The 20,759-nt window shown below is 44.3% G+C and overlaps 1 protein-coding gene across 1 annotated transcript in view; it reads left to right on the top strand.

Annotated features, from left to right (window-relative positions):
- The window catches only part of GLP1R (glucagon like peptide 1 receptor), a 234,669-nt gene that overhangs the window by 197,491 nt on the left and 16,419 nt on the right, over positions 1 to 20,759 (top strand). The window contains exons 9-10 of the mRNA XM_073628986.1: positions 3,719 to 3,788; positions 5,863 to 5,951. Of these exons, the coding sequence (XP_073485087.1) occupies positions 3,719 to 3,788; positions 5,863 to 5,951 (159 nt within the window). The remainder of the gene's footprint in view (positions 1 to 3,718; positions 3,789 to 5,862; positions 5,952 to 20,759) is intronic.

Raw genomic sequence — 20,759 nt, 5'->3', positions numbered from 1 at the left:
CCTCAAATCACACACAGAGGGGTAGAGGTTTTGCTCAAGAATATCCCTGTATTTAGCACTATCCATCTTTCCCTCAACCCTGATCAGTTTCCCAGTCCTGACTGCTCAAAAACATCCCCACAGCATGATGCTGCCACCACCATGTTTCACAGTGGGGATGGTGTTCTTTGGGTGATGTGATGTGTTGGGTTTGCGCCAGACATAGAGTTTTCTTTGATGGCCAAAAAGTTGAATTTTAGTCTCATCAGACCAGAGCACCTTCCTCCATACATTTTGGGAGTCTCCCACATGCCTTTTCCCAAACTCAGAACGTGCCATTTTGTTTTTTGCTGAAAGTAATGTCTTTCTTCTGGCCACTCTGCCATAAAGCCCAACTCTATGGAGCGTACGGCTTATTGTGGTCCTATGTAGGCTTGAATGGAGGAGAAGATTTGGATGCCGCACACTGGATGTAGTCAAAAAACTTCACTTTATTGAAAAAATGGGATCATCAAAACAACAAGACTGTCATGCAGAAAGTACAGGTAAGCTGACGCTATGAGTAAGCACTCAGTCCTGAGTGCGAAACGCGTCAGCTTACCCGTACTTTCTGCATGACAGTCTTGTTGTTTTGATGATCCCATTTTTTCAATAAAGTGAAGTTTTTTGACTACATCCAGTGTGCGGCATCCAAATCTTCTCCTCCATTCAAGCCTGCTTTGCCTAGCATTCAGCCAGCACCTGGAGCTCTTCTGCTCTGAAACTTCTACTTACACCTGGGTCAGTGTCAGCCTGAGCGGTGGAAACACTTTCTTTTATTGTCGTCCTATGTACAGATACTCCAGTCCCTGCTGTGGAACTCTGCAGCTCCTTCAGGGTTACCTTAGGTCTCTGTGCTCCTCTCTGATTAATGCCCTCCTTGCCCGCTCCGTGAGTTTTGGTGTGCGGCCGTCTCTTGGCAGGTTGGCTGTTGTGCCATGTTCTTTCCATTTGGTTATGATAGATTTGATGGGGCTCCTAGGGATCATCAAAGATTTGGATATTTTTTTATAACCTAACCCTGACTTGTACTTCTCAACAACATTGTCCCTTACTTGTTTGGAGAGTTCCTTGGTCTTCATGGCAGTGTTTGGTTAGTGGTGCCTCTTGCTTAGGTGTTGCAGCCTCTGGGGCCTTTCACAAAGGTGTGTATATGTAATGACAGATTATGTGACACTTAGATTGCACACAGGTGGACATCATTTCACTAATTATGTGACTTCTGAAGGTAATTGGTTGCACCAGAGCTTTCTTATGGGCTTTATAACAAAGGGGGTGAATACATACGCACATGACAATTATCAGCTTTTTATTTCTGAAAAATAGTTTTATGTATAGATTTTTCTAATTTTACTTCACCAACTTAGACTATTGTGTTCTGATCCATCACATATAATTCAGATAAAAAAAAACTTTGAACTAAAGGCTGTAATGTAACAAAATAGGTAAAAAGCCAAGGGGGTGAATACTTTTGCAAGGCACTGTACATTTGCTTCTTGGTAAATAGACCCCCTGAGGGAAGTCGGGTTGTAGCAGACAGTCATCAGCTGCACTTTATACTTTATAAATGTTACAAAGTAACAGTTCTAGCAATGCAGCAACAAAGGACACACATTCAGCTTGCGGTAGACATTCTGTAAACTCCAACTGCATGACCTTTAGTTTGCTCTGTGCAGTTTACCATAAAAATAGATTTTTTTTTTTTTTTTTTAGATAAAATACCTTTTTTTACGTTTTTTAATGCTTCGTTACATTTGTGCTGCGCCATGCTGGGCGCTCGCAGGTCACTCAGCTGTGTCAGAAAAGGTAATGAATATTCGCTTTCCTAAAACTAAACAGCCTCTCCGTCAGGTGCTCGGATCTGTTACTCGTCACCTGATTGGCTGAAACAACAGGCGCTGTGATTGGACGCCAGGCGTCCAATCATGGAAGAGGACAGGAAGAGAGGATGGGAGAAGACATCGAGGAGCTGTCCCACCGAGACAGGTAAGTGCAGACGGCAGGCCGTCGGGGGGTACACTGGCAGCATTTAATATGGCACAGTGGCTGCATTTTATGGGGCACAGTGAGGCTGCATTTGATGGGGTACAGTGGGAGCAATTGGTGGGCAAAGTGGCGGCAATTGATGGGCACAGTGGTGGCAATTGATGGGTACAGTGGCTGCCTTTGATGGGCAGAGTGGCTGCAATTGATGGGCACAGTGGCTGCATTTTTTTGGGGCACAGTGGCTGCATTTGATGGGCACAGTGGCTGCGTTTGATGGGGCACAGTGAGGCTGCATTTAATGGGGCACAGTGGGAGCAATTGATGGGCAAAGTGGCGGCAATTGATGGGTACAGTGGCTGCGTTTGATGGGATTTTGTTCAGAATTTTTCAGTTTGTTTGCGCCCCCCAAAAAATTTTGAGCACCATCAGCCACCAGCTGGTTCAGAGCCCTGACCTTAACCCTACCGAACACCATAGGAATGAATTAGAATGTCATTTGGAAGCCAGATCTTTTATTTTGGTGACCAACGTGGGGCCTGACATGTGAGCCGGGTTTTCTCATCCAACATCAGCACCTGACCTCACAAATGGCACAACTTCCTACAGACCTTAGAGTATAAAAGCCAAGCCGTGATTTGGTTGCCTGTATTGGCGTGGTTCAGAATAAATCAGAGGGGAAGTGTACAAAAACAAACAGACAATAAGACACGGATCTGTCCTGTAATTCTGTAAAAATGATGCAGCAGAGGAAGTTCCCGCCTGCTGTGCTGCCTAAAAGACCTCAAGCCCCTTCTATGGCTTCTACAGCTTAATGCGCTTTCCCACTTTTTACCTTACTTTTTTTTATGTGTTTTTGATGCTTCTACAATGCCTTTTTGAAGCTATAATGAAGCTTGGCAAATGCCCTGTGTGTGTTGATTTTCTATTTGTTTTAGAGGGGTCCAGTAGAACCCCGGCTACATTAGGACCCCTACCCAGTAGATCCTCAACTTATTAGTACCCTCGTTCAGCAGATCCCCTGCTCAGCTGTACCCACAGTTCAGCTGATCCCCCACTAAGTAGTAACCCCCAGCTCTACTTATCCCCCTCTCAGTAGTAACCCCCAGCTCTGTTGATCCCTCACTCAGTAACTCCCAGCTCTACTGATCCCCCAGTCAGTGGTAAGTCCCCGTTTTGCGGATCCCCCACTCAGTAGTAACCCCCAGCTCTGCCAATCATCTGGCTTTTTGATCTTCCTCCCTCTCTCAGGTCCCCGCTTAAATTTACCACCAGCTGCCACTGGTTTCGGGAGCTCACAGGGGACTTTAACAGAAGGCAGAAAAATACAAAATGTGACCCCTGAGCTTCTTTAGAGCGGCAATCACTCATAAGGAAGTCCATTCAAGTAAATAGGCTGCCTTCATTTCTTGTCCACCATCGCTTCCAAAAATAAAGATGCTTTGTATTTTTCTTGGCCTGAGCTGGACTGCAACATGCATTGAGGCTGAGAAGATGAAGCAGAATTTGCATTTAGTTCAATAGCAACCTGTAAGTGAAACGCGTCGGAGGTATATTTCTCATTGGTTGGAGAAGTATCAGATCATCTGATGACATGAAAGTCATTATACTGATGGCATGATACCCACTGGACCTTAACATGAGCCCTCCGCATGTCTCTAACTACATGGAATTGGGGTGTTGCAGTGAATTATAATGCCTTCTGTCTCCTCTGCAGATGCTGGACCAGAAATTACAATATGAACTACTGGCTCATCATCCGTCTGCCCATCCTCGTCGCCATCGGGGTGAGTTCTAAATCCATCCATCAAATTTCACCCCACATTGTCCATGAATGTTGGGTGCGGTGTAGCCCAATGAAACTCAGACACTGTCCATTGTCACTGAATAATAATGCATTTATTATTAATAAAATAACAATAAAAATATTAAATAAAATGTAATTCCAATATTTAAAAAACATAATACAAATATAACACTTGTATTTATTAATAAAAGAGTAATAATAATAAAAAAATGGCATAAATTGTAATTTGAATGTCTAATTAAAAAATATATATATAATTATTTTATTTATTATTAATAAAATAGTACATTTTTTAAATAAAATGCAATTCAAATATCTAACAACAATATTAAAAATATAACTCTTCTTATTAATTAATAATACAAATAATAAATAGAATTTAATTTAAATATTAAATAAAAATAAAAATATAACACTTGAATTTATTATGAATAAAATAATATTAAAAATATAAAATGTAATTCAAGTATTTAATAAAAATAATAAAAGCATAATGCTTTTATTTATTAATAATAACATAATAAAAATATTAAATACAATTTATTTCAAATATTTAATAACAATGTAAAAAAATATATATTAAATTTAAATACATTTATTAAAAATAAAAAGTAAATAAAAAATCTAAAAATAATAAAAATATTAATAATAATAAAACAAGCTTTTATTTATTATTTTTAGGGTAGGAAAAAGAAGGAAGATTAGAGAATACCTGTACTGAAATGAATATGGAGTCTATATTGCTGACCTTCTTTATGAAAATTACAGTTTTCTGGCTCTCTTTATAGACTCCTGTCTGTTTCCGGTTTATGATTCAGAAAGCATCAGAGCCACTGGATGGCTTAACAGCATTTACTAGCATTTGAACAACAGCAGTCTACATATTTTCTCAATTAAGATTTCCATCATCTTAATTCTGGCCAATGGGCATGAAACATGTCATTTTAGAAATGGTCCTCAATAGCCACAAAGGATATACTGTAAATACAATTTCTGTGCAGCAAATACCTTTGCAAACCCAGATATTACCCTATAAAAGTAGCAATGACATCATCAGTGTGCTGTACATAGCCTGTGCAGAGAAAAGAGCTGTGGGAGGAGCTCAGCGGGCTCTAACCGCTACAGAAAACTACAGGAGGGGGGCACAAAAAGAGAACTCAGCTGTGGGAGGGGCTGAACAGGCTCCGCCCACTACAGGAAAACTCCAGGAGGGGGGCGGAGATCAGACCAGTCCCACTGCACAAGGACCGAGGACAGCAGTGGGCGGTCTTTATTACAGGAAGTCTCACACTGGATTACTGCACAGATCTTGGAGAATTACACAAATCACATTGAGATACAAGAAGAAAAGAGGCATGACTGATGGATTTAGATGATATGTGCTTATCCCGGAAGTTCAGCTTTACAACTGAATAAAAAAGCCAAACTATTTGCTCTGTCAGATTAGTCCTCAGCTCCAAAGATATTGCCAGACAGAATTATATGCAAATGTTGAATTTCCTTTCCAAGCCTCCCCATTGGTTCTTTAATCTGATGGGTGGCCTCACTGGACCAATAGGGATCTCTGGAGCTGGGAAAGAGCATTTTTATTTCTGTCTGTGCTGCTCTCAGAGGTTTCCCTGTTTGGCTGTGTCGGGACAAAAGTCATGCTGCTGGTGGTGGAAGGGAGCCAGTTGTGCGACTTTCACCTAACGCACCCTCCATTAAAAACGCAGGAATGTGGTACAGCTCAGGTGGGAAGGAGGAGGTATTCCCCCAATCAGGAGGGAGGTTGTGGACAAGATCCTAGCCATGGGATTTAAGGCGGAGGATATTTATGCGCTTAGTGAGGGGAAATCTCCCCGATGGCTCCTCAAATGGCAGTAAAAATCTGACAGGGGTGCTAATCCTTCCCAACTCCCTCTAAAACTAGAAAAGAAAGTTGTGGCTGGTTTTGCACTTTAATTTTATAATAAATAGCGCGCATCTCTCTATATTACAGGTGAAAGTCAATCATTTCCAGTAAAGCAGTTCTGAATGTGTGACGTCAATGTGTGAATCTTGTCATTCTGCAGGTGAATTTTGTGATCTTCATAAGAGTGATCTGTATCATCATCTCCAAGCTGCAGGCCAATCTGATGTGCAGGACGGACACCAAGTGCAGGTGGGTCTCTCATTGTCACCAGCGTCACATTGGAGATGTCACCAATCCCTATCCTAACTCTAATCAAAGGATACAGTCATAGCTTCAGGTTCCCAAGAGGTGCCCATACAGAGAACTCCAAATCATTCACATCAGTCTCTGCACCAGGGGAGCTTACACTCTAATGTCAAAATAATTTTAAAAAAAAGGTCCGACATGGTAAGTGCCCAGCTTACGTTGCCCCGTGCCTGAAAATGCTTCAGCAGTGGCGAGGGACGGCGGAGAGAATGAAGTCTCTTCCTAGGAAGGCCCTAGAGAGGAGGGCTGTTGAATCTGCCTTTAGCGAGCCACTGGCCTTGAGGAATTGCCCAGGCCCTGTTATGAGGGAGGGTCTGTGCTTTTAATAATCTGGAGAGAATCCCTTTAAAGTTTCAGGATTTGGCCTGGCCCTGGTTCCATGGCAGACTCGATGTGAAGGGCAACCTGAAGCATGACTCTGTGGAGAACCATGTGTAGCGCCCTGCTCCTGTTGACCAGGTGCTCGCAGGTAAAGTTTTTGGCTGAGCTGTAACCAGCTCAGATTGAATGTATATAGTTTACTGGATCTGTTCTATAATTGACTTGGTTGTGCAGCTCCCACTGTTGCCAGTAGATTTCACTGGTACCATGGGACAGTGTGCAAATTCTTCTTTCAGAAACAGCCCAGTAGGAGGTTCCTGCCACTGTGCATTCTGGGAGAAGGTATTTATGGGATGGATGCCATGTGCTTAGGAGAGTCTTGACCTCTGGGCTGGAGGCTACGTTACTGCAGCTGTGCAAGTAGGCCCAGAAGCCTGTCTGGGGCCTACTACCGCAGAGGTGGTCCTTAGGCTGTCTTGCCTGCTAGGAAGAAGCCGAGCCAAGCTGAGGAGATCCAGGGGAGGACCCTTGCTGGAGAGAGCCAGGATGAAGGCTGGTCTCTCAGAAGGGCCTGGTGACTTACTTGGAGGACGCACCTATCTCTAACCTACCCTCACAGTACCGCCGGGTTGGCTTAAAGGTTCTGGTACTGTGAAGAAGCTGCTCCACAATTCAATCAAGGTAACTAACTGTCTAGCTGCTAAGTTTGTGAGAGAGACTTATCCAGGCGTATGCTGGCTGCTAAGCCTGTGAGAGAGGCTTATTCAGACATCTTGCAGGTTGCTAGATCTGTGGCAGAGATCTACCCAGCCATACAAGATAAAGTGAGAAAAAACTGTGTTTTGTCCTTTATTCCGAAGAGTCTGTAAGTGATCTGCTACAAAAAGGTATCTGCAACTCCCCTTCAACCTCTTTACTGCTACTTCTTTCAAGTTGTCTTGTAATAAAGCATTGGAAAAAGAACTAAGTGACTGGTGCATACATTGGTGGGCGCTAGGCCCAATATAGACTCTAAGTTCCTGATGTGGTGAAACTACAGGTAAGGGGTGACGGCAACAACCCAATTTAAATCAGCAGCTCCTTCGGGGGTCAGTGCTACAATGGTTGTCCAAGAGTGGTGTGTGGTGGGGTGGTGGAGACGATGGACCATTTCTTGCTTCAGTGTCCCTTCAATATAAAAGTCTATAAGTGGGTGGGGCTCTGGGTATCCCTTTCCCGCTTGAGTTATGCGGAGTTGTCGTACGGGTCTTTTGAGACACATCGGGATGTTGATTTTGAGACACTTGTTTTAGTTAGCTTAGTAGTCCGTTTCTTCACGTGAAATGAAATGAACAAATATACTTGCCAAGAGTAGTTATCTTGGTCGATTGATAGCAATCTATTGATTTCTCCCGAAGTTTGGCCTTGTTGCACTTTTCTCTTTTACTACTAGGTGGCCAGGTACTTGGTGGTACTAGATATGAGAAGGGCAACCCAAAGTCGGGTTATGGGTATATGGGGTATCTCAGCCAATGGGCAGGGGTTTTTTTGAATCCCTTGGCCTGCTGGGAGAACCTATATATTTGGGTAGAGTCGGGTGATCGGTGTTCTGTGCCACCTGGATGGCTGTCTGGGTGGATGTGTGTTGTATTGCCCGGGCTGCTAGGCCGGAGTTTGGGCCTATCCCGGGGGGCATCTGGCTGCCAGGTTCAGTGAGGGCCTATCCAGAAGGAAGAGAGCAGCGCAGGGTTGGAATTGCGGCTTGCAATCCAACCAGAAGTGACGGTTCTGCCGGCCGGAGAACCTGTCGTGGTCGGAGGTAGAAGGGGAGCTGTCGCCACTGAGGGGACAACCACCTTATTACCAGGGACCACAGTGAGTAACTGAAGCAAGTACCAGAGCAGTATTCTCACCGAACGGGCACGGTGGAGAATCGGGAAACTTCAGGTGGTGATCAAGTCAGGGACCCAACCAGCGGAGGAGACCCTTGCAGAGCAACCTTGTGCAGTGGCGTCACTAGGGTTGGTGTCACCTGGTGCGGTAATACATGGTGTCACCCCCCCCACTCCCCGGCACTAAGCAGGCTAGTGGGTCGGTGTGGTTCTCCCCCCCCAACCTACCACAATAGATGGAGATGGGATGTGATTGGGGGGATGGATGGAGCCGGAATTGGATCGGGGGGGTGGATGGCGCGGGGATGGGATCAGGGGGGTGGATAACGTGGGGGTAGGATCAGGGGGGATGGATGGAGTAGGTATGGGATCAGGGGGGGGATGTATGGAGCCAGGATGGGATTGAGGAGATGGATAGAGCCGGGATGGGATCAGGGGGGATGGCTGGAGCGGGTATGGGATCGGGGGCTGGGTCGAGCTTGGAAGGGATGGGGGGAATGAATTGAGCCAGGATGTGATCGGGGGGATGGATAGAGCGGGGATGGGATCGGGGGAATAGATGGAGCCGGGATGGGATTGGGGATGGGATCAGGGGGGTGGATGGAGCAGGTACGGGATCAGGGGGATGGATGAGCCGGAATGGGATCGGGGGGATGGATGGAGACGGGATGGGATCAGGGGTGATGGATGAAGCCGGGTTGGGATCAGGGGGGATGAGTGGAGCCGGAATGGGATCGGGGGATGGATGGAGCCGGGATGGGATCAGAGGGGATGGATAAGCGGGTATGGGATCGGGGGGATGGATGGAGCTGGGATGGGATCAGGATCAAGGGGGATGGATGCGCGGGTATGGGATCAGGGGGATGGATGAGCGGGTATGGGATCAGGGGGATGGATGAGCGGGTATGGGATCAGGGGGATGGATGAGCGGGTATGGGATCGGTGGGTGGGTGGAGCTGGATGGGATTGGGGGGTGGATGGAGCCAGAATGGGATTTGGGGGGTGGATGGATCCGAGATAGGATCTTTGATTTGGGGGGGGGTGAAAGGATATGTGCTAGGGGGTGCTTTGGGAGGGGAGAGGAATTGCGCTGGGGCGAGGGGGGTCATACTTCAAGTCTGCCCTCTCCTAATTCTAGTACATGTCCTCTCCAACCCAAAACAAAGAGCACCCCCTAGCACCTATTCTCTAACCCCCCTAAAAGCACTCCTGGCAGCATAGTTGTTACCTGCCAATGCCCCCAACCACTATGTCCCCCTCCTCTGCAACACTCCTGTTGCATACCTCAGGGCAGGTGCTGTAGCATGATGTTGTCCCTCCACATCCTCGGGTCTTCCTCCCTGCCTGTGTACATGTCAGAGCCAACTCAGCCAAGGAGGAAGCTGCAGTGAGTGCAGCCGCGGCCGCGCTGTGTGGAGGTGTGTGTTGGGACGGTCGGGTCCCGGGCAGCCAGTCTATTTCTGCCTCACTCCCTCCTCCCCCACTCTCCCCGCAGATCGCAAAGAGCAGAGGAGAGGAGATCCCGGAAGGGAAGGAGGGAGCCGAGGCGGCGGCGCCCCTCTCAATGCGGTGCTAGTCTGAGCTGGGTGTCACCCTCTGGCGGGTGTCACCCGGGTGCGGGCCGCACCCCCCGCACCCCCATAGCAACGCCACTGACCTTGTGTGTCAAGCCAGGGATCTCGCCAGTTAGCAGGCGTGAAGCTTGAGAAGTATCTGGAGTGCCAAGCTAGGGACCCAGCAGAGAAGCGGGGGTGACGCTTGAGGGAGATAACACCACAAACCTTGGTAGAGCTTATGGGATTCAGAGTCAGTAAATCAGAGGGTCTAGTGAGAGATCAGGAGCTCAGCGTTGAACTACTACAAGGAGCAGTTGTAGTGAAGCTGAAAGAACTGTTATGCTCCGTACACACGGTCGGAATTTCCGACAGAAAAAGTCCGATGGGAGCTTTTTATCGTATATTCGACCGTGTGTATGCCCCATCTGACTTTTTACGTCGAAAATTCTGATGGACTTCGATAGAGAACATGTTCTATATTTTTCCGCCAGAACAAATCCCTATCGGGAAAACCGATCGTCTGTATGCTGTTCCGACATACCAAAAATGACGCATGCTCTGAAGCAAGTACAAGACGTCGTACGTCACCGCGTTCTTGACGGTCGGAATTTGGTGTGACCGCGTGTATTCAAGACAGCTTGAGCGGAATTCCGTCGGAACTCCGTCGGAAAAACCTTCAGAGTTTATTCCGACGGCAAAACCGGTCGTGTGTACACGGCATTATGTTTGAGTTAGGAACTGTTAAAGGACTGTTGCCATGGGAGACAGCACCCCTATAAGCAGAGGCGGCTCTCTAATTAGGTGAAATAGGCGGTGGCCTCAGGCCTCGCAGTCATAGGGGCCTCGCACAGCTGGCTCGTTTACCTAATTAGAGAGCCGCCTCATTCAGCAGCAGAGATCTCCGTCCTGAGTCCCCTCGCCCTGCTACAGGGAGAGATAACAGGCTGCGAGTGAGACGTGTGATCGGAGCTCACAGACATCTCCGGATCACAGGGAGGGAGGGAGAGCCGCTCAGTACAGCCTGCTCTGACAGATCTCCCTCCTCCCCCTGCTGCCCGCACAGCCAGACAGAAGAGGAGAGAGAGATTCTGCTCCTCCTCCTCCCGCCCTCTCCTCCTTTGTCTGCCCCGCCCACTCTCCTCGGCAGTGTTCTCTGTTCTGCCTCAGAGAAGGGGATGTGTGGGCGGGAAGATTCAAGCTGAAGACCAGGAAAAGGAAAAGGGGAGTCTGATCCATCCATCCATCCATCCATCCATCCAGTCCCTCCTGCCTCCCAGTGAGTACACTGATGTAGGGGATGCTCTTCCTTCCCTTCTTCCTCCACCCCCTCTCTTTCTTTCCATTCTTTTTGTCTCTTTCTTTCTCTTTCCTTCATTCTTTCCCCATCCCCCTCTCCTTCTTTCTTTCTTTCTTTCTTTCTTTCTTTCTTTCTTTCTCTTTCTTTCCTGTCCATCTTTCTTTTTTTTTCTTTCTCTTTCTTTCCTGTCCATCTTTCTTTCTTTCTTTCTTTCTTTCTTTCTTTCTTTCTTTCTTTCTTTCTTTCTTTCTTTCTTTCTTTCTTTCTTTCTTTCCTTCCATCTTTCTTTCTTTCTTTCTTTCTTTCTTTCTTTCTTTCTTTCTTTCTTTCTTTCTTTCTTTCTTTCTTTCTTTCTTTCTTTCTTTCTTTCTTTCTTTCCTTCCATCTTTCTTTCTTTCTTTCTTTCTTTCTTTCTTTCTTTCTTTCTTTCTTTCTTTCTTTTTTTCTCTTTCTTTCCTTCTTTCTTTCTTTCTTTCTCTTTCTTTCCTGTCCATCTTTCTCTTTCTTTCTTTCTTTCTTTCTTTCTTTCTTTCTTTCTTTCTTTCTTTCTTTCTTTCTTTCTTTCTTTCTTTCCTTCCATCTGTCTTTCTTTCTCTTTCTTTCCTGTCCATCTCTTTCCTTCCTTCTTCCTCCATCCCCCTCTCTTTCTTTCTTTCTTTCTTTCTTTCTTTCTCTTTCCTTCCATCTTTTTTCTCTCTCTCTCTTTCTTTCTTTCTTTCTTTCTTTCTCTTTCTTTCCTGTCCATCTTTCTTTCTTTTTCTTTCTTTCTTTCTTTCTTTCTTTCTTTCTTTCTTTCTTTCTTTCTTTCTTTCTTTCTTTCTCCACCCATCCCCCTTTATTTCTCTCTTTGTGACAGCCTACCAGAATAGGTAGGATCTGTGAGAGCAGTTTCCCTGTGCAGCTCTGCTTGAGGAAAATATATCTTTATTATGCCCACTTACCTACCCCCTGTACTGTCCACTCCCCTATACTGTACCCTCCTAATACAGTTCATAATACAGTGGGGCCTCATGTCTAAGTTTTGCCTAAGGCCTCACAAAGTCTAGAGCCGCCTCTGCCTACAAGTGCAGATGTGGCCCCTTGCTGGGACCTTTCCCTGCATGGCTGTCCTATTGAAGTCTCAGAGTCTGCCAATGGAGTTTGCAACTATCTAAGGTTCCTCTTTCCCCCAAAAGTATATAAAAAGGACCGCCAAAAGAAATAAAACCTCTTTTACATCTAAGAAGTGTCCGTCACCCAATGACTTTCACCATCTTTGCACCCACTATGCCTCACAACCCACTACATACAGAAGGATGTCAGCTATCTTTGGCCTTGGAGGTCCTCATTAGACCAAAAGAGGTAAAAGACATTGATATATATATATATAAAAAGTTACTTTCTAGCAAAAAAAGTAAATTTTTACATGTGGGAGTGAAGTGTCAGAAATGGCCCGGGTGCAAAGCGGTTAAAGTAACGCAGTGCCGTATCCTAAAAAATGGCCTGGTCAGGAGGTCAGGAGGTGAGTGTAAATCTTCCAGAGGTAAAGTGGTTAAATATGGTGGACAATACTCTTCTTTGGTGATGTAGGACAGATATTATCTGGTATGCAGTTCCTTCCTATATAGATCACACGTTGGAATTAATCGTTTATTGTAGGTATATGAAGGAACCGTATGGGGAAGAATTTTTCCTCGTTGTGAATTCAATCAAATTCTGGTGGGATTGATAAAATGAATTATTATGTTGGATTAAATTGAATCTCGTGGCGAGCTTTGCACCGTGGATCATTTTTCCGGACATTAAATGGGATTGATGTGATGAACTGTTAATTATGATTTGAATGCGATATATATATATAATATTGATCTATAGAATATGACATGGATGGCCAGGCATGGTCCCTGCACTCGTTTATTAATGATGGGTGCCTCAAGCTCCATCCATTATCCTGTCCAATGGATTCCTTTATTTATTGTAATTTGAAGGTGAATTCTTGTTTTTTATCATTTCTTCTGGATTAGGATCACCAGTTTAGTATCCATAAAGCCAGACAAGCAGTCAGCCACGTTGCTGCCGAGTTCAGTAGATGCTCTGTTGGCAATAAAGTGGACCTGTTAGAAACAGTTCAAGTCTGAATGAACAAATTCCTCACCTATCATTATATACAGTAACAGGATCCTTTAAGGATTCTAAACGCCAGGAGGCGGAGGCAGGCATTCTTTCCACGTGAATGGTGCGATTGGCTGTCACAGCGGTCACATGATCGGAAAGCTCCCGATCGCTAGTAAGCATTGGGAGCTTTCCGGTATTCCTCCCACTGACTTTAACGATGGGGCACTATTCCCCCCACTGATATCAATGATGGGCACTATTCATCCCACTGATTCCAATGATGGGCACTATTCCTCCCACTGATACCAATAATGGGGCACTAATCCTACCACTGACACCAATGATGGGGCACTAATCCTCCCACTGACACCAATGATGGGACACTATTCATCCCACTGATTCCAATGATGGGACACTAATCCTTCCACTGATACCAATGATGGGACACTATCCCTCCCACTGATACCAATGATGGGGTACTGATCCTTCCACTGATACCAATGATGGGACGCTATTCCTCCCACTGATATCAATGTTGGGACACTATTCCTTCCACTGATACCAATGATGGGGCACTATTCCTCCCACTGACACCAATGATGGGGCACTATTCCTCCCACTGATACCAATGATGGGACACTATTCCTCCCACTGATACCAATGATGGGGCACTGATCCTTCCACTGATACCAATGATGGGGCACTATCCCTCCCAATGATACCAATGATGGGGTACTGATCCTTCCACTGATACCAATGATGGGACACTATTCCTCCCACTGATACCAATGATGGGACACTAGTCCTCCCACTAACACCAATGATGGGGCACTATTCCTCCCACTGATATCAATGTTGGGACACTATTCCTCCCACTGATACCAATGATGGGGCACTATTCCTCCCACTGATACCAATGATGGGACATTATTCCTCCCACTGATTCCAATGATGGGACACTATTCCTCCCACTGATACCAATGATGGGACACTATTCCTCCCACTGATTCCAATGATGGGGCACTGATCCTTCCACTGATACCAATGATGGGACACTAGTCCTCCCACTAACACCAATGATGGGGCACTATTCCTCCCGCTGATATCAATGTTGGGACACTATTCCTCCCACTGATATCAATGATGGGGCACATTTCCTTCTCATACTGACCACAGACACTGTCATTTTTTTTACTCCCACTGACCGCCAAGCCTATGGCGTTTTCTATCTGGCCCTCCTAGAGTCTGAAGGACAGTAAACTGGCCCTTTGTTTAAAAAGTTTGGAGACCCCTGCCTTAGGGTAACAGAAGCTCCCTAGCCCGTCAGAAGCATGGATTAGTTTTCAAACTCTTTATAAAGAACCTAAATTGTTATAAATTGGTGTATATTGTAGCTTTGCATCCCCATATATACTGTATGTGTCCCAGGCTGAGTACAATGGTTGGGTAAGATGAGAACCTTAGTGCTGATCTTGGCCTTCTCCATCCTTTCGTAATTTACCTTTCCTGATTGGAAATGTCTTGACTTTTGTTAATTTCACACTCAAACGGTACCGAGTGGAAACAGTAATTGTGAAGGAGCCAAAATTCATAATTATCTGCCTAATGTGGTCGTTTGCATTCAGGCAGCTACAACGACGTGAATTGTGGACGGGCGCCGCCTTTCGCTGACCAGGCACTGTGTGCGGAGGCTCTCCTCGGGGACGGAGGCTCAAATAAAATGTTGTTTTCCATCACAGGAACAAATATCTCCCATGCTGTTAGCAATAATTATTTCCAAATAAATCCACGAAACGTGGGTAAGGAGGTGGAATAAAAATAAATATTTAATTTGGGAATAGCGCTGAGCCAGCAAGGTGAAACTAACGGCACGCATCGCCTCCAAAATTTGCTGCACTCCGGAGAGGGGGGGGGGGGGGAGTTATAAAACAGATACAGGCAAACTAGATTGAGAATTAATGGCTACAATTAAAATAAACAAGTTTAGGTTACAAGCACTTGGATTTTCCACGTTTCATCACTTTACCTTTTCCTTCAACTTAAAAAAATTAAAACAGAAAAAGAACTAACCCCCCACCCCCCATAGCAGATATACTGCCACAGGGCAGCCGTTCTGTGCAGAATTACATATACAGTGCCTTAAAGTATTCATACCCCTTGAAATTTTCCACATTTTGTCATGTTACAACCAAAAAACTTATTTTATTGGGATTTTATGTGATAGACCAACACAAAGTGGCTCATAATTGTGAACTGGAAGGAAAATGATAAATGGTTTTCAACATTTTTTTTACAAATAAATATGTGAAAAGTGTGTGTGGGGGGACATTTGTATGGCGCCCCCCGGAGTCAATACTTTGTAGAACCCCCTTTCTCTACAAGTCTTTTTTGGGGATGTCTCTACCAGCTTTGCACATCTAGAGAGGGACATTTTTGCCCATTCTTCTTCTTTGTAAAATACCTCAAGCTCTGTCAGATTGGATGGAGAGCGTCTGTGATCAGCAATTTTCAAGTCTTGCCACAGATTCTCAATGTGATTTAGGTCTGGACTGTGACTGGGCCATTCTAACACATGAATATGCTTTGATCTAAACCATTCCATTGTAGCTCTGGCTGGATGTTTCGGGTCGTTGTCCTGCTGGAAGATGAACCTCCACCCCAGTCTCAAGCCTTTTGCAGACTCTAACAGGTTTTCTTCTAAGATTGTCCTGTATTTGGCTCCATCCATCTTCCCATCAACACTGACCAGCTTCCCTGTCCCTGCTGAAGAAAAGCATCCCCACAACATGATGCTGCCACCACCATGTTTCACGGTGGGGATGGTGTGTTCAGGGTGATGTGCAGTGTTAGTTTTCCGCCACACATAATGTTTTGCTTTTAGGCCAAAAAGTTGAATTTTGGTCTCATCTGACCAGATCACCTTCTTCCACATGTTTGCTGTGTCCTCCACATGGCTTCTCACAAACTACAAACAGGACTTCTTATGACTTTCTTTCACCAATGTCTTTCTTCTTGTCACTCTTCCATAAAGGGCAGATTTGTGGAGAACACGACTAATAGTTGTCCTGTGGACAGATTCTCCCACCTGAGCTGTGGATCTCTGCAGCTCCTCCAGAGTTACCATGGACCTCTTGGCTCTTCTCTGATAAATGCTCTCCTTGCCCGGCTGGTCAGTTTAGGTGGACGGCCATGTCTTGGTAGGTTTGCAGTTGTGCCATACTCTTTCCATTTTCCGATGATGGATTGAACAGAGCTCCGTGAGATGTTCAAAGCTTCGGAGATTTTTTTATAACCTAACCCTGCTTTATACTTCTCCACAACTTTATCCCTGACCTATCTGGTGTGTTCCTTGGCCTTCATGATGCTGTTTGTTCACTAAGGTTCTCTAACAAACCTCTGAGGGCTTCACAGAACAGCTGTATTTATACTGAGGTTAAATTACACACAGGTGGACTTTATTTACTAATTAGGTGACTTCTGGAGGCAATCGGTTCCACTAGATTATAGTTAGGGGTATCAGAGTAAAGGGGGCTGAATACAAATGCCCCCTCACACTTTTCACATATTTATTTGTATCATTTATCATTTTCCTTCCACTTCACAATTATGTGCCACTTTGTGTTGGTCTATCACATAAAATCCCAATAAAATACATTTACGTTTTTGGTTGTAACAAAAAAAATGTGGAACATTTCAAAGGGGTATGAATATTTTTTCAAGGCACTGTATATACACGTGAATGTGCACTTCTGCCTACAGGGGGCGCTTGTGCAGCTTTTGCTGTGATCACTCACAGCAGAAGCCGATCTGCGGGTGTTGAGCAATGGATGTACGCCGGCACCCACCGATCGTCAGGCAGAGAAACGGGCAGAGCTCCGTTCTGACGGGGGAAAAGTGATGGATTTTGTGTCCCTGCTGAGCAGGGAATAAAATCCATCACTTCCCTTAGTAAAAGAAGCACACACAGTACACACAAACACTGGCTAGGCACACGGTTAACCCTTTTATCACCCTAGATGTTTAACCCCTTCCCAGCCAGTGTCATTAGTACAGTGACAGTGTATATTTTTAGCACTGATTACTGTATTAGTGTCACTGGTTTCCACAAAGTGTCAAAAGTGGCAGTTTGTGTCCGATTGTACGTCACATTATTGCAGTCCCACTATAAGTCACTGATCGCCGCCATTACAAGTATAAAAAAAAAAAATACAAATTTGAGTATATATCCCATAGTTTGTAGACGCAATAACTTTTGCGCAAAGCAATCAATATACACTTATTGGGATCTTTTTTTTTAACCAAAGACGTATCAGAATACATATTGGCCTAAATTTATGAAGAAATTCGATTTTTTACAATTTTTTATTGGATATTTTTTATAGCAGAAAGTAAAAAAATATTTTGTTTTTTTGTTTATAGCACAAAAAATAAAAAATGCAGATGTGATCAAATACCACCAAAAGAAATCTCTATTTGTGGGAAAAAAGGACATAAATTTTGTTTGGGTACAACGTCACACGACCGCACCATTGTCAGTTAAAGTAACGCAGTGCCGTATCGCAAAAAATGACTTGGTTATGAAGGGGGGTAAATCTTGTAAATAGTTGTGCAATTATCTGTAGCTAATATATACGTACCTGTGCCTAAAAAACTCACTTGTCAGGTGCCAATCCCAATAATAATATGCAAAAAAGTACAACCCTGGATGGGACTCTTTGAGGCACCAATAACTAAAAACAATTATGTAAAAATTAGAAAGATTTTTATGAAACATTATTAAAACCACCAAAAAAGTTGTGTAAAGAGACAATACAACATTGTTACTGTAAATCTGTCATAAGGGCCGAAGCCCAATAATAAGCCCTATGCGTTTCAACTCAGTCTTCTTTGGGGGGGGGGGGGGGTTTGATGAACACAATAGTAATACGTTCTATAAAAAAATAACCATATATAAGAATTTTTTTTTTCATAGCACATATTTCTATTCTGTTCATCAGAACCCCCTCCCCGCCCCCTGAAGAAGACTCTGGGAGTTGAAATGCGTAAGCGGTTATCATTGGGCTTCGGCCCTTATGACAGATTTACAGTAACAATGTTGTATTGTCTACTGGTGGCAACAGTGTAATTGGGATTATAGAGGTGCCCAAAACAATCCAGAATACATACGTTATATATAATAAAAATGTATTACATAAACGACAACAAATATAGGGTTCAATAAAATTAGCAGAGCATGATACATTACAAGTCATGTTTAGTGGTCACTGATATCCATATATATAGTAGGTGATCAGTACTTGATGTCATATCCCCCATATGATTGTTGTTATCTGCTGTATCTGTAATAAATAATTATTATTATTTAAATGATCTTATCATTACTAGAGCTGTATGGAATATTGGTGGTCTGTAAAAATCCCCTGAGGAAGCCATTGTTGGCGAAACATGTTGGGATATGACATCAAATACTGATCACCTACTATACAGTATATGGATATCAGTGACCATTAAACGTGACTTGTTTCATGCTCTGCTAATTTTTTTGGAACCCTATATTTGCTGTTGTTTATGTAATAAATTATTATTTTATATGTGTTCTTTACTGTTTTGGGCACCGCTATAATTCCAATTGACCTGTTGCCACCATTGTCCATTTACCAGGGATGAGGTGACGGCTATCATAGTGTCACCTAATCTACCTATCAAGCCAATGTTGTATTGTCTCTTTACACAACTCTTTTGATGGTTTTAATCATGTTTCAATAGAAATCTTTGTAATTATTACATAATTGTTGTTGGTTATTGGTACCTCAAAGTCCCGTCCATGGTTGTACTTTTTTGCAATTACGTGCAGCTCCCTCCTAGTCAGGCGGTAAATGCAGGTTTTTGGCTTCTGCTGCAATCAGAGGAGCAGTGATTGGTGGGTCTGGTCTGATCAGGGCTTCACAAGCTGTGAGTTCAATTGCTCCCCCCTGCCTCCAGAAGAGGTTTCTGGAACTTGGGGAGGGAAAAATCCGAATGATCAGCCTGAATATTGAGCAGGGCCTCACCAATCCCTGTTGAAGGGTGCCTAGATGGTGGTTCGGTTGCTGTTAGCTGTAATCAGAGGAGCAGTGATTGGTGGGTCTGGTCTGGTCTGATCAGGGCTTCACAAGCTGAGAGTTTGATTGCTCCCCCCTGCCTCCAGAAGAGGTTTCTGGAACTTGGGGAGGGAAAAAATTCAAATGATCAGCCTGAATATTAAGCAGGACCTAGCCAATCCCTGTTGAAGGGTGCTTAGATGGTGGTTGGGTTGCTGTTAGCTGTATTTAAAGGAGCAGTGATTGGTGGGTCTGGTCTGATCAGTGCTTCACAAGCTGAGAGTTTGATTGCTCCCCCCTGCCTCCAGAAGAGGTTTCTGGAACTTGGGGAGGGAAAAATCCAAATGATCAGCCTGAATATTGAGCAGGGCCTCGCCAATCCCTGTTGAAGGGTGCCTAGATGGTGGTTGGGTTGCTGTTAGCTGTAATCAGAGGAGCAGTGATTGGTGGGTCTGGTCTGCTCAGGGCTTCACAAGCTGAGAGTTTGATTGCTCCCCCCTGCCTCCAGAAGAGGTTTCTGGAACTTGGAGAGGGAAAAAATTCAAATGATCAGCCTGAATATTGAGCAGGGCCTCGCCAATCCCTGTTGAAGGGTGCCTAGATGGTGGTTGGGTTGCTGTTAAATAGCCTGGAGCCCTGGGCAGATTGTATCCCCCCCCCGGTGAGGATGGATCTGTGAGCTGTGGGGGGGAGATCTAAAATGTGGGGAGGCCCACTTACTGAGGAAAAATGTAATTTGGTTGTATTTTGTACCTTTGTCGGTGGCAGATGGCTGTTGGTCATACAGGACACGGTTCCTTATCAGAAAATTGAATTGCTCTATAAAATATACATTGGGAATAATTCCGCACTCACCCTGAAATGAGGTCCCTCCTCTGAATTTGTCCTGCGGGGGTCTTTCTCTCTCTCTCTCTATATATTTCTGTATGAATATTAAACATAATCGCTGTCTATTTACATGAAAAAAAGGAGTAGGAGCGGGGAACGGCACGTTTTATAGGCAATTATCCTAATTCCAGTCATTTTATGGGGGGATCATTTCCACTTAACAATGTCCCATAATGAAGAATACGTGTCGTTTTCTGAAGGACATCGCCGGTCGAATCCTGAACTTTCTATTGTCTCTTTTCTGATATAAAATTTGCTTTTTATCGGCGTGCGTCCTGTAAATCCACATTCGTCGTATTCCATTTTATTCTGCCCAATCTAGAATTATTTATGTTAAATTTGTAGAACTTTTATATTTATCATAAAAGGAAAACTTTTTTTTTTTTTTTCAAATTAGCACCCAAAATTTTTGATATATATGATTTATAATATCTGGTATAAGATACCTTTTCATTGCTATATATTTTCTTTTCAGTATCTATTTATTTGTGCAGTTATTCAGTTTTCTGTTGGAAGGTCATTCCCATATGTGTCCCCTTAATAATCTTGTATTTAAACACTGCTAAACCTTGTGGACGGCCTTCCCAGAAGAGCTGAAGCTGTTATAGATGCAAAGGGCGGAGCCAACTCAATATTGAACCCTA

This window comes from Aquarana catesbeiana, linkage group LG04 (assembly GCF_042186555.1).
Source record: "Aquarana catesbeiana isolate 2022-GZ linkage group LG04, ASM4218655v1, whole genome shotgun sequence".
Lineage (NCBI taxonomy): Eukaryota > Metazoa > Chordata > Amphibia > Anura > Ranidae > Aquarana > Aquarana catesbeiana.
This window is presented reverse-complemented; position numbering and strand designations above follow the sequence as displayed.